This window comes from Mastigoproctus giganteus, chromosome 2, assembly GCF_048544385.1.
Source record: "Mastigoproctus giganteus isolate SK-2022 chromosome 2, ASM4854438v1, whole genome shotgun sequence".
NCBI classification, from domain to species: Eukaryota; Metazoa; Arthropoda; class Arachnida; order Uropygi; family Thelyphonidae; genus Mastigoproctus; species Mastigoproctus giganteus.
In genome coordinates this window covers 89,712,787-89,727,000 of record NC_143576.1, presented here as the reverse complement: position 1 = coordinate 89,727,000, position 14,214 = coordinate 89,712,787, and the positions used below count along the sequence as shown (strand labels likewise).

Genomic DNA, 14,214 nt, shown 5'->3' with positions numbered 1-14,214 from the left:
AATTTTTATTGAATTTAGAAATTACTTCTTTTTGCACCTCTATATAAAATGGCTCCCAATAAAAATATCAATTCAGAATTTTAAGCAATAAAATAGAAATTTACAGTTCAAATATATGAAGACCTTATCATGACAAAACTAGCTGGTGGCACATCTCATTGTTACAGGAATAAAACCAAAAATGCCACAAATAGGAAATAGAACCAGAGAGGCTATGTAGTGGAGATAAAACATGATGCCAAGTATCTGTCTCATCATAAGGAATTATTGATTTTGATTGTTAAAAAATCTATATGGAGTGTACTAGACATAAGTTAAGCTAGATGGTTAAATTCTGGGGCAATATTAGGAATTTAAATTCTGAAAGAAAAACTGAAAATTTGCTTTTTCCATTGTAATCAATAATTATATTTAGTTAACTGCTGCTTAACGTAACTTTCCAGCTTTATGCACATTTTATGTAAATTGTAAACTCTCCTATGACCTCTACGGTTGTGAATATAAACAAGTCTGTGTGTTGTTGCTGATGCTCTTATGGTTTTAGTAGTATTAGCGACTAAAGCCGTATTGCTCCCTTTTTACTGTCTGTAAATTGTGTGTGTGTGTGTTCTGTAGTCGATTTAATGTTTGCTGGACAAAATACTTGAGTTTCCAGGAGAAAACACCATGCTATCCTCATCTGAAACTGACTAACTCAGCCACGTTATGAAAAAGTCCCATAAAAATTCCTCATGTTATCGACCAGATGCAAACTCAGGTCTTTTCCAGCTGGTGTGGGGGGGGTGGCAGTTCTACCAACTGTGCTACCCATGAGGGCATGTGGGCATGTACAGAAGAGGGTCATTAAAATATCTGCAATTTTTAGCAATAATTTTATATCTTAAGATTTGGTAATTCATTCATGCTTTTTCAGAAAATTCAATTCCATACATCATTGTAACTTTGGTGAACTGTTGCTTTTCTCTATTGACATATCCTGTTTTGAGATACCATTATCTTAACACATTAAAATGTTGAGAGAAAAAATTAGATGCATATGGACCCCAGTACACCAGCCCCATTCGTTACTACATTAAAATGTATTTTAAATGATTAATGTTATTGTTTTTGCATTCTGTGTTATTATATATATATATTTTTAATTCACAGAGAAATCTGACAGAATACTTCAATGCTGTAGATACAGAAAACATGATAGTCATATTTGCAAGGTATGCTTCTTGCTGTTATTTATATTACATATTGTGTAAATCTTCAAGGGCATATATTTTAGTTCATGAACACTTGACTTTGTATGAATTCTGAATCTGTTTATTATAAAAAGACTGTCAGTTGTTTTGCAGATGTCTCCTGCATTTTTCAGGAGGCTCATCTCCTTAAAGTGATTGCAAATTATAGAAACAAAATGGTTTACCTTCTAGAAATAATTTATTAAAATCACTGTTTAAACTTGTTATAATGTTCAATAATTTTAATTTGTATGAATAATTGGAATTATATAAAATGAAATAAAATAAATAATTTTCCTAAAAAAAGTAAATTAAATGTAATAATACTTACTACTGTTTTGTGTATCATATTCACAAGTATCACAAGACGAATGAAATTAGATTCTAACCATTTAATACTAGAAATCCCTAAGGAGATAATAAGTAATCAATAATTTGATGCTTTTACAGATTATTGAATATTTGAATTATTGATTATTCTGATTATTGAATTTTTCTGTGGTCAAAACTGAAGTCGTTGAAAAGTCCCAGTGGTGGCATAAGCCTATTGTGGTTTGATGTTTGCTTTATGTTCCTTAATCCTTTCAAATTATCTCCTTACTTTGGCCCATATGTGCTCTGACAGCTACCACACCGTAGCTAGTAAAGTGGAGCTTATTCAGAACAGTTTGCAAATTGAGGGATGTGGGGGTAGTTCTTTATTAGGTTTTAAGGAATTTAAATTTATTTTGTTTCTATATGCATATTATTTTATTTTTAACCTCTATATTCTGACCAGAGAATCTAGTTAGAATGTCACATGGTTTGGCTATTTTTTGCAATCCACCAACTTATTCCTAAGGTTGTGTAGATTTAACCTTAGGAATTGTGTAATAAATAAACAGTTATGCTATTGTATTTGCCATGTATATATATGAAAGGTTAGATTGGAAGTGCAGTCTAACATTTTATGTATATGTGTGACATGCATCTGTGACAGCAAGAGATAGTAACTAAGTGATTGTTTTTCAGAAATTATTTTATTTTGTTTTATATGACTTCATTTATTTTCATACAAATTAAAATCCACATTAAAAGTAGGTAGAAAGTTTAAATAATAATAGTGAATTATTTCCAGATAAGTATCTGATTTATTGTCTTCTTTGAAATAAATATATTCTGAATTTGCACAGGATCAAGTGCTCTTTTTTTTTTTTTTTTTTTTTTTCTACATATATATTATTTTATTTTTAACTTTTATATTCCTAGTCAGTATAATATATAGATTATATTACTGACTTATGATTGATTAGTATAGGTGTAATTGTTCAAACCTTATCAAATGTCAAAATTTTTTGATGATTTTAAAAGCTATAAAATCATAAAAAAATTTGTCTGAATATCAGAGGAATGACAACAACCAAATATAATTGCAAAAGTGCTGACTGTTTTAATTTCATAAAAATGAAAACTTTCTATATAAGTGATTTAAAATATTAACTTTTTCTTACTTTGATTTTATTATCCAGTGCCAAAATAAAATTATTATAAAAAGTGAAATCAAGATTTAAAATAAAAATTCGTAAATAAAACCTTATATTATCTTTTTTTAATGCAAAATAATACTCTGTATCTCTTTATGTATCACTCAATTTGGTTTTATCAACTTCTTGATCTGAATTCCATAAAAATTCTATTTCTGTTTTTGTAAGTCCAAATCTCATAACTGAGGTTTATGCGCACTCTCTCTCTCTCTCTCTCTCTCTCTCTCTCTCTCTCTCTCTCATTTTATAGAGGCAAAACTAGGTTGCAAAAAGTGATAAGTTTTAAGTTTCCTTTATAGTTTAATGCAACCATGAAACACTCATGAGAGAGGTGGGGGGATGACAGGGGGACCAGTGTGCCTAAAACTTATAAGAATGTTAGTTCCCAGTACCATTGGACTAATCTCACTATTTATAAATGGCATAATACATATCAAAAGGTATGTACTTCTTAAACTGTAATCAAATAAAAATGAGAGTATATTATCATACATATGTCAACAGTTATAGTTTGAGAAGATGCTATTTTTTATAGTTATAGCTGCTATTTTTTATAGTTATAGTTTGAGAAAATGCTATTTTGCAATTTTTGTTTTTCTGTCTTAACTTCTAGGGACTGTTCTCTCCACTGATAGTGGAGGGACTGTTAGGACAGAATATGTGCTCTTTAGAAACAACTATTGTTATCCATAAGTCAGTTTTAAGGTGCTAATATCATTTTTAATCAAATAACATCACTAAGAAGATGTATCTGGAATTCATTAAGAACTCAAAGCTGCTGTTTTGATCAGTGTCAGACTTATTTGGTTCCATCATCAAATGATAGATAGCCTCAGTTAGCAACGTTGTGTCAGGAAATGAATAAATGTATCCAAGCATTGTTCAGAAGAAACCTGATTAAAAATGCAACCTTTATTATGTTCTTATTGTAACAAAAGTTTGCTTTGTGACAGTGACAGAGCATGGGTTTATGCTCTTTAGAAACTATTTATCCATTAGTCAACCTAAAGTTATTGATATTATTTATTAATCAAATAACATAAAGAAGGTATTTATGACTGGTTTCAGAACTATTTGGTTCCATCATCAGGCAACCTCAATTAGTGACCTTCTCTCATTTAGTGAATAAATGTATTGAATCTAAATGAACAACTAAGTGGTTGCTAATTCAGGCTACTCATTATCTGACATTATAGGAAGGACAGTAGTGTCAACCAAACAGTTAAGACAGAAAAACATGTTTTAAATAAACATAATTTCCCAAATAATGTGAACATTATTTGGGAAATTATGTTTAAATTTCTGTTTAAATAAATTATTACCAAAATGTTAGTTACTCTATTAAGTGTTTGTTTTTAACACATTCAGTGCATCTGATGCAGATAAGCATCAAATGGCACTACAAGTGATGTGCCATAATGCATATAGGTGGTCATTCTTAAACAGTCAATAAACAAATGCTGAAAGTAAAAGTATATGAAATTAACAGCTGCTCAATTCTGTCGGCACACTGATTGAACTCTAGGCTATTAACAGCAGCAATTGGTTTTTATTTATAGCTTGTACATAGTTTTATTTGTTTGTTTTTTTTTTCCTTGTGTTAAAGTTAGTTTGTGTACATGGAATAAACTTTTGATAAAATTTGAGGTTTGTTTGATTTACAGCTTAACTCAAAAGTAAACTAAAAATATTCACTTGTAGTTATGAGTTTCAGACTTTTACTTTTCAGCCTTATTTTCAAACTTATTTTAACCTTGTTTCACTTTATTTACAAATTTTCTGGATGTTTCTTCTCAGTGATTATTTCTCAACGTCCCAAAAATTATGGCACATTGAATGTACTCTTTCAAATATAGTAGTGTCATTGGCTATCATTAAATGTTGAAATGTTCATGCTGATGGGATTCTTCCTCTTGCTCAGAATAATCACCTGAGAGAGCATAAATTCAAATTGAGGAAAGACAGTTGTAGGATAGATGTGCAGAAGTTTGCCTTTAGCCAGCGGGTAGTTGATTGGTGGAACAGATTTCCATCTTTTGTTGTGGAAGTTGATAGCCTAATATTTGGAATAGACAGAGGGGTGAAAAGGGAGCATTTTTTTTTTTTTTTTTTTTTTCTGGCTGATGCTGCATAAGCTTGCTTTTTTGCATCGTATGCCTCTACTAATGCTAATGGCCATCATTAAAGCATATCGTTCTACTTAAATAAATGATAGCATCTAATTACAATTTATTTAAGCAGAACATCCCAAATAATGTGCAAATTCCTTTTCAATTTGAAAATTTTTTTTAGTTCTGTTTTAATCACATCACCTTTTCATATTTTTTTTGCAAGTGATTTTATCAATACAGCATTGAAGGGTGAGCACTGTAAACATGGCTCCAAATTTATAATGGTGAATCCATCTTTGACTCAACTGGCCCCCTTCTCCATCTCATTGTCGTAATGTAGTTGGCACCTTAGAGTTCTTTTTGCAAACAAACAGTTTTTCTCATTGTTTTTCAATTTACAAAAAAATAGTAAAACAATGTTAAAATTGGAACTTTTAAAAATTTTGTGACTTTTTCCTCATTTTCGTTAACAAATACTGCCATTGTAAAACAATTAAGAATAGTTTGCCAGAATTATTCAGACATAAAAAAAAACCAACTTTATTCTGCAGATTTTTATTTCCGATACAGTGCATATGAGGGCTGGTGAAAAGATTCTGAGAACAGAGTATAAAAGATAGGCGTAAAATTCTGTGCCCCCCCCCCCCCAAATGTATTCATCCTAAAGTTCAGTTCACTTACTGTGCTTAATTTGCAAAGAGTTAATCCTTCAAAAAAAAAAAAAAAAAATTCTTCAGGTTGGGCACCAAACCAGGCTTCCACAGTTGCTTTTAGCTCCTCACCATCTTTAAAACTAATTCCAAGAGAATGAATCTTGAGGTTTCTGAACAAATAATATCCACTTGGACCAGATCTGGGATAATTGAAGGGTGGTTTAATTATTTAAATCCACCATTCATGAATTTTAGCTTGTGCATTCTGGGCTTTGTGCACAGGCTCATTGTCATAGAGAAGCAAAACCTGATGACCCAACTCTCTCTCTTTTTTTTTTTTTTTTTTTTTTCCAAATTGCAGCTTTTAACTATGACATGAAGCTGGCATAATATTTCTCTGTTACTGCGGTTTCCCGTGACCACCAAATATGGAGGATGCGGAAAGGTCAGGGAATGATCACCGCATATCCCCGGAGCAGTATGGCCTTAGTTGCTAATGCTCCTAAAAACAAATAACAACAACAACTGTTACTGCGGTTTAAGGTGCAATGTGGAAAGAAGCAATTGAAAATTATCAGAATCTCAAAGTAACAAACTTTTGTGTTTACAATCTAATTAAAACTAAATTTACAGTAGACAGGGTTGGAGTTATAGGGTACCCTGATAGGGGGATTATGTAATTTTTATATTGATCCACCATTTTGTTTTAATATTTCACCAGTTCAAATTATAAACCCTACTGCAAAGTGACCATCAAAGAAATAACCATTCAGAACTTGTGTGTGTTTACAGTGTAATCTAATACAAATTTTTAGTCCATATAGGTGGAATAGAGAGATCTGAAAGTATATAACTGGGTCACTTTAATTTCAGTCTGCCATCTTGTTTCAAAATGGTATATAAGCGCTGTTATCTGCTTACAGTTTATGGTTGGATGTGTAAGGCATCTACAGAGATGCTTTTCTTTCTTTCCAGCAATTTGAAAGAAAAATGAAAAATAGGATCAACTAGTTAAAACTTTTTTTATTAGTAAAATGTTTCACTCTAAAAAAAAAAGTTGACTGTGAGTATTAAGGTGCTGTAATTAATATTTATTTTCAGTTTGTTGAATGAAAGACGAGTAATAATTACATCAAAGAAGCTGCACAGGTTAAGTGCATGTGTTCAAGCAGCAAATTCTCTTATTTTCCCGATGTATTGGTAAGTATATTATAATCTACTGTGTGTGGTGGGAATCATAGAGTTCCTTACCTTGATTTCTCTACCTTGAATAACTTGTTTAACACCCTACTTGAAAATTTGCATACGAGTAGGTATTGTAAAGAATTAGGAACTCGCAAGCATTACCTCTTCACAGGGACATCAGCACTTGTGAATTCCAAAATGGATTGTATTTCAGTTGTTGACTATCTAGCAAACAGGTAGCAAATAGATTGTAAACTTAAGAAATAAAAGATGTCATGGCCACCACTTTCTGTAGATTAAACAGCAAACATAAAAACCAAAATGCAAATTTAAATTTTGATGTGGTCATTTGACATTCCTAAACCAAATTTAAATACACATATTAACATTGAATCAAATCATAATAAACAAATTTAACATAAATAACTAAATTAAAATCAAATGATTAATTAATTAACATAAACTAAATAGCAGAAAAGCATTAAAACACAATGAAGAAACTAAGTTAATGTAGTAGTAGTAGTGGCATGTGATGCAAGAAAGCAAGTGTATGAGCTTATGCAGCATCAGCCAAAAAAAAAAAAAAATTACACCATTCCCTCCAAATGCCTGTCCAGTTCTTCCTTAAATTTATTTAACCTATCAACTTCCACAACGACAGATGGAAGTTTGTTCCAGCAATTAACCACCCGCTGGCTAAAGGCAAATTTCCGCACATCTATTCTACATCTCTCTTTTCTTAATTTGAATTTATGCCCCCTTAGATTCGTAATCTGAACAAGTGGAAGAATCCCATCAGAATTCAGTGTGCTCAATCCATTCAAGGCCTTATACACCTCAAACAGATCACCGTGCAGGTGCCTAGTCTCCAGCCACTGCAATTTGCAGAACTTAAGCCTCTCTTGGTAAGAGGATCCCTTCATTCCCCTCACCAATCTTGTTGCCTTCTCTGTACAAGCTCAAGCAAATCTACATCCTTCCTAAAATGAGGCCTCCAGACCTGTACGCAGTACTCAAGGCGTGGCCTGACCATTGCCTTATACAGAGGGACGATCACCTCCTTTCCCCGCTAGCAAAATTCCTATATATCATTGACAAAACCCCATGATCTGCCCTGGCAGCCTGTCTGCATTGCTCAGAAAACTCCATATCTGACTGCACAATTACTCCCAGGTCTTTTTCATTTTCTACCACCTTAAGTGTAGTACCACACAGTTGGTACGTTTCTCTGGGGTTACTTCTACCCATATGCAGTACTTTGCATTTGTCAAGGTTAAACTTCAGTTGCCACTCCTTAGCCCATCTGCCCAAATTTTCTAGATCCTGTTGCAGTAGTACACTGCCATTACTGTCATAAACAACCCTGCTAACCTTTGTATCATCTGCAAACTCCGACACTAAGCCTGATATACCTTCATCAATATCATTGATAAATATACAAAACAACAGTGGATCCAACACCGAACCCTGTGGAACTCCACTAATAACATTAGTCCACGAAGAGCAGCACCCACTGATTACCACCCTCTGTCTTCTCCCACTCAACCATCCTTTTATCCATTGTAGCAACTTACCCTTAATACCATTCTGCTCCAATTTGTATAATAGTCTTCCATGTGCAACAGTGTCAAAAGCTTTCCTGAAATCCAAATATACGATATCAAAATTATTTTTTGCATCCAGTTCCTTTGTAACCACATCATAATATCCTATCAAATTTGTCAGACAAGACTTTCCCTTAACAAACCCATGCTGTGTCTGAATTATTGCTGAAGTCTTCTCTAGATGATCCTGCAATGCATCTTTAACCAGTGACTCCATTAATTTACCCAGAACAGAAGTTAAACTAACTGCTCTGTAATTACTCGTGTCATCCTTCGATTTCTCCTTTGTGAATTGGGGATACATTTGCACATCTCCAGTCTGTGGGGACCTCCCCAGGGTCCAAGGATGCTCTCATAATTATGGCTAAGGGTTTGCTTAGTTCCTTTGCTGTCTCCTTTAATATATATCTGGATAGATCCCATCCAACCCAATGCCTTTCTTATGTTTAACTTCAACAATTTCTCCTCCACTTTGCTCTCAGTTATTACAAAATCATTAATCACCCTGCTACAATTCGATAACCTGCCATTTTCAAACCTTAATAACTCCTCATGTGTGAATGTATATGCAAAATACTCATTCAGTTTGTTTGCTATCTGAGCAGGATCATCAACAGTCGAACCATCAATGTCAAGTGGACCAATCAGATTCATCCCCTTCCTTTTAGAGTTTTTCTTAGGATCCTTTGCCAAAGATTTCTCTTAATCTGCCTTCGCCTGCCTAACCTCCTTTGTGACCTGATTACAGACTAGCTTATATCTGCCATAGGTTTCTGAGTTGCTTGATAATTTATATGCATCCCATGCATTTTTCTTCTCTGTCACGAGTCTCATTAGTTCATTTGATAACCATTTAGGCCTAAACCTTGAACAATATTTCTTAATAGGTATGAAACTTTTAGTAGCTTCCACTATTAATTCCTTGAATGCTTCCCACTTAGAATTTACTGTTGAAAACATTGTCAGTTGATCCCACTGTACAGGATTTAAAAATTGTCTGAGACCACTGTACTCACCTTTACGGAAGCAAAAACCCTTTCCTTTACCCATGATGGTAATTATATCTTTAAGTAAATCCCGGTACACTGTGATCACTGCCACCTAGTGGTTCCTTTATCTGCAAATTCTTAATACACAAATGATCACTATCGATAACCAGATACCAGCATTACCCTCTCTGGTTGCCTCTCGAACATGCTGCTGCAGAAAACAATCATATCATCCAATAAATCCACAAAAGTCTTAACTAGTATGTGAGTGACCAACCCACAAGTTCCACTCAATATCTGGGATGACTCAACAGTGAACTGTTCATCTATATCAACTGAATACATTTCTTTTGATTTTATGTTTTTCTTAATTAACAGCATGACACCTCCTCCCTTCCTATCCTGTCTATCCTTTCTGTACACATTGTACTCACCAAATTCCAATTCTGCATTCCTAATATCAGTGTGACACCACGTCTCTGATATCCCAACAATATCCGCCTTTGATGTCTTGACCAACAATTCAAATTCATCAAATTTATTTAGTATACTTCTAGCATTGGTACACATGCAAGCATACATGCACCTATTCCTAGTTACCCTGACACAACCCACCTGTTTCTCGATGACTGCCATCAGTCCCTAAAATGCCCAGCACCCCTCACTTCAGATCACCACTTATTCTAATAGAAGTTGTGCAAGAATCACCTTCACCTCTGCCTGCGGCTACTTTTAACCTTTTAGTGTGTGAATCCCCCCCCCCGAAGCTAGCAGTTTTCTAACCCACCTAACACTGCCTCAATAACATCAGCAAATATTCTTGCACCCTTTCTATTTTAAGTGTATCCCATCCTTGTAGAAGGAGTCTCTCCTGTTGGCAAGCACAGACCACGCTGAAAAAAATTCTACTCCTTGAGCCTTGCACATTCCCTCCAGGGCCGAATTGATTGACAAGGCTCTCATCATGTACTCCCTCCTATTGTGTCTGGGTAGAATTGCAGACACTTTCAAATTTAACCCTGACTCACAACTTTTTTGCAACATTGACCTGTACTCGTTAAGTTAATATGCAGATCTCCTGCTCTTAATGTCATTGTTGCCAACATGTACAGCAATATCACCTTTTGTGCCCTTAAAAGATGATATATGCTTTACATATATCATCTTTTGATATATGTAAAGTCATCAACTTTTGCCCCTGACAGACATACCCTGGTCCTGTTCTATCTATCCTTTTTACACAATATATTCCCTGTCTCCCTGACAATAGTGTCACCAACAATAACTAGTTCCTTTGGACCAGCGCATTCTGCCTTGGAGATTGCCGCTGTGTTGCCTGATGCCTAGGAGTGAGCTCTGGCGTTGAGTTGGGCAGCTGAGAGCTTGAAGGGGCCCTCATATTAATTTCTTCGAGGGCATCTAACCTACACCTCAAGCTCTCATAGACGCCCAGTAGAATGCTGAGTTGATGCTAATTTCTAGACACTCACTGCACCTGGCACACGCAAAGACATCCTCCTTGACAGATCATGTTCTGTTCCAGAGAGTTCAGCAAATATTTCACAAGTTGCACATTTTTTTAGGCTGTGATGCTTTGGAGAATCGCCCTCCTCATTTCTCCCCCCGAGTCACAGCACTCCTGCCACTTTGTGCCCATTGCTTTTCTGCTCTAGTCTGGGGCATGATATTTTAAATTAATAAGATCACTCTTGATTGTTTTAAGAAGTCTTTATGTGCTGTAATGTAATAACTAGATCTTATGTATAGCTTAGCTTAGTTTTCAGCACTCACCTCATAGTAATCCGCTTAGCTGGTGGAGGGTTTTACCACATACATAGTGGTTATAGGATTCTAATACTTCATGGGGATTATGGGTTTAAATTAAGTTATGGGCTAAAAAAATTTTTAAGAAAGGAGGGTGCACCTTCCATGGTTGCTTAATTAAATTAAATTAAATGGAGAGAAAAAAAAGGAAAGGAAAATATAAGCTAATAATCGCGCACGAGCGACTTTCGAGTTTCCTCGTCTTCAGTTAGCTATAGTGGAGGGGGGGAAGAGAGCGCGCTTGTGTTATATACGGGTTGGGTTCCCGAAATGCATTTCAGTGCATGTGGAAATTTAATACATGCTAAATTCCAAATGGGGGAAAAATTGGCGGGAATCTTTTTGTTTAACACGTTGAGTGATGTATGGCGTTTAAACCATTCAATAACGAGGGCTTCGTTTTCAAGGATTTTGTAGCTAGAATTTAATTTAATTACTGTGATGGCTGAATCGATGAGTGGATTGTGATTTTGAGATTGGACATGTTGTGTTAGTTCTGTACTTGCCGAATTAGTTTTGAAGCTATTAAAGTGGTAGTATGCACGCGTGTTGGAAATTTTTGATGTCCCGAATTTTGCTGTTGTGCTGCCTATGTAACATGCTTGGCATTCTGATTGGCATCTGATCAAATATATAATGTGCTAACCTATCCATATTCCTCGTCAAAATTATTTCACCTTTAATGAGATTTTCTCAGTTCAGGGTCTACAATACAAAACAAGCACACGAACATATAACTTCCATAACCATATCTGAAAACGATATTCTCGCGTCCTTCGACGTCGTCTCCCTATACACAAACGTACACATCGAATCCATGCTACTGGCCCTTAAAGAACTACTAATCAAAGACGACACATTAACAAAACGTACCGACTTAAACATTAATGATATTTTAGATCTCACATCACTGTTACTTGACGCCAAACAATTTACATTCCAAAATAACGTCTACGAACAAATTTTCGGCCTTCCCATGGGCCTCGGTATCTCTGCCCCTTTATCCGAGATCTACCTCGCATCCATCGAAGAAAAAATTCTCCAACCCTTTCCCCCAGGAATTAAACTATACATGAGGTATGCAGACGACGTCCTCTTAATAGGCAACAGAACCACCATCGACACTTTACTGAACACCTTCAACACAACACACGAAAGACTCAAATTTACCCTCGAAGTAGAAAACGATAATAAAATTAATTTTCTAAACCTCACTATATACAAAATAAACACATCTTTAGGCACCAAAATATACAGGAAAAACACACACACAGGAAAATTCTTACATTACCACTCACACCACCCTCTATACATCAAAAAAGCAGTTCTATACAACCAGATATACAACGCTGTAAAATATAGCCACACACAAACAGACCTATCTGTAGAATTACAATACCTCACCAAAAAATTCATCGACAGAAAATACCCACCACAACTAATAAAAGAAACCATCACCAAAGTTCATAATAACACTAATAACCCAAACAAAATTATTAACCACATGAACAAGAATAAGACACATAAACCCCTTATTGCGCTCCCATATCATCAACAATATGCTAGGAGACTTCAACAGATTTTTAAAAATACAGACATCAAATTAATATTCACATCTTACAACAAATTAAGTTCCAAATTCAACTCATACAAAACAACACACGAGTACGAGACACAAGACTACAACAGCATTATATATTTGATCAGATGCCAATCAGAATGCCAAGCATGTTACATAGGCAGTACAACAGCAAAATTCGGGACATCAAAAATTTCCAACACGCGTGCATACTACCACTTTAATAGCTTCAAAACTAATTCGGCAAGTATAGAACTAACACAACATGTCCAATCTCAAAATCACAATCCACTCATCGATTCAGCCATCACAGTAATTAAATTAAATTCTAGCTACAAAATCCTTGAAAACGAAGCCCTCGTTATTGAATGGTTTAAACGCCATACATCACTCAACGTGTTAAACAAAAAGATTCCCGCCAATTTTTCCCCCATTTGGAATTTAGCACGTATTAAATTTCCACATGCACTGAAATGCATTTCGGGAACCCAACCCGTATATAACACAAGCGCGCTCTCTTCCCCCCCTCCACTATAGCTAACTGAAGACGAGGAAACTCGAAAGTCGCTCGTGCGCGATTATTAGCTTATATTTTCCTTTCCTTTTTTTCTCTCCATTTAATTTAATTTAATTAAGCAACCATGGAAGGTGCACCCTCCTTTCTTAAAAATTTTTTTAGCCCATAACTTAATTTAAACCCATAATCCCCATGAAGTATTAGAATCCTATAACCACTATGTATGTGGTAAAACCCTCCACCAGCTAAGCGGATTACTATGAGGTGAGTGCTGAAAACTAAGCTAAGCTATACATAAGATCTAATTAATAAGATCAATAAATTTAATTAATTAATTGTCAATACTATGCTATCTAATAGAATCCTAAATGCAGTGATGCGTATTATGCTATATAATTATATGTTAGAGCTACCTAGTTACCACAATTAAAAATTTGAATTCCCTACTACTCTATACAAAAACAATGGCTGCAAGATTTGAACGAAATAACGGTTTTACGTATATTAAGTAGTAATCTACAAAAACTCTTTATCTAAATTAAAAATAAAAATAACTATCATAACTATAACTATAAGATTACGTATAAAGTACAATATAAAATAACAATTACGTAAATAAAAAGGCAAACACTTATCGCTTTTTCGGAGCCTGTAATTCACAACTGTAATTTTTAAAGTGAGTCAGTGCCCTCTGTAATGAATATTCAAATAAAATAGAATGAAAATTGATACAAAAGAACTATAAAGGATCTTTTTCATTCCATAGCAAAAATTGTTGTACTTTACTGTAGGGACAAACATGGATATTACTAAGACTCTTGAACAAAAGAAAAACTAATAGTTCAGCCTCTCCTCCCATCATTCTTTGATATGTGTTTTCTTCACTCCTAGCTTCCATTCTATTTTATTTGGATGTTCTTGACCATCAATACTTGGTTTCTTCATTATGTTTTAATGAATTCTGTCACTTGGTTTATGCCAATTATAATTTGATTTTAAT

At 34.5% G+C, this 14,214-nt stretch overlaps 1 protein-coding gene across 1 annotated transcript in view; it reads left to right on the top strand.

The window, feature by feature from the left end:
- The window catches only part of LOC150089405 (DENN domain-containing protein 1A-like), a 263,359-nt gene that overhangs the window by 115,184 nt on the left and 133,961 nt on the right, over positions 1–14,214 (top strand). Inside the window, exons 9-10 of the mRNA XM_090389970.1 lie at positions 1,150–1,211; positions 6,618–6,716. Coding sequence (XP_090246096.1) covers positions 1,150–1,211; positions 6,618–6,716 — 161 coding nt within the window. The remainder of the gene's footprint in view (positions 1–1,149; positions 1,212–6,617; positions 6,717–14,214) is intronic.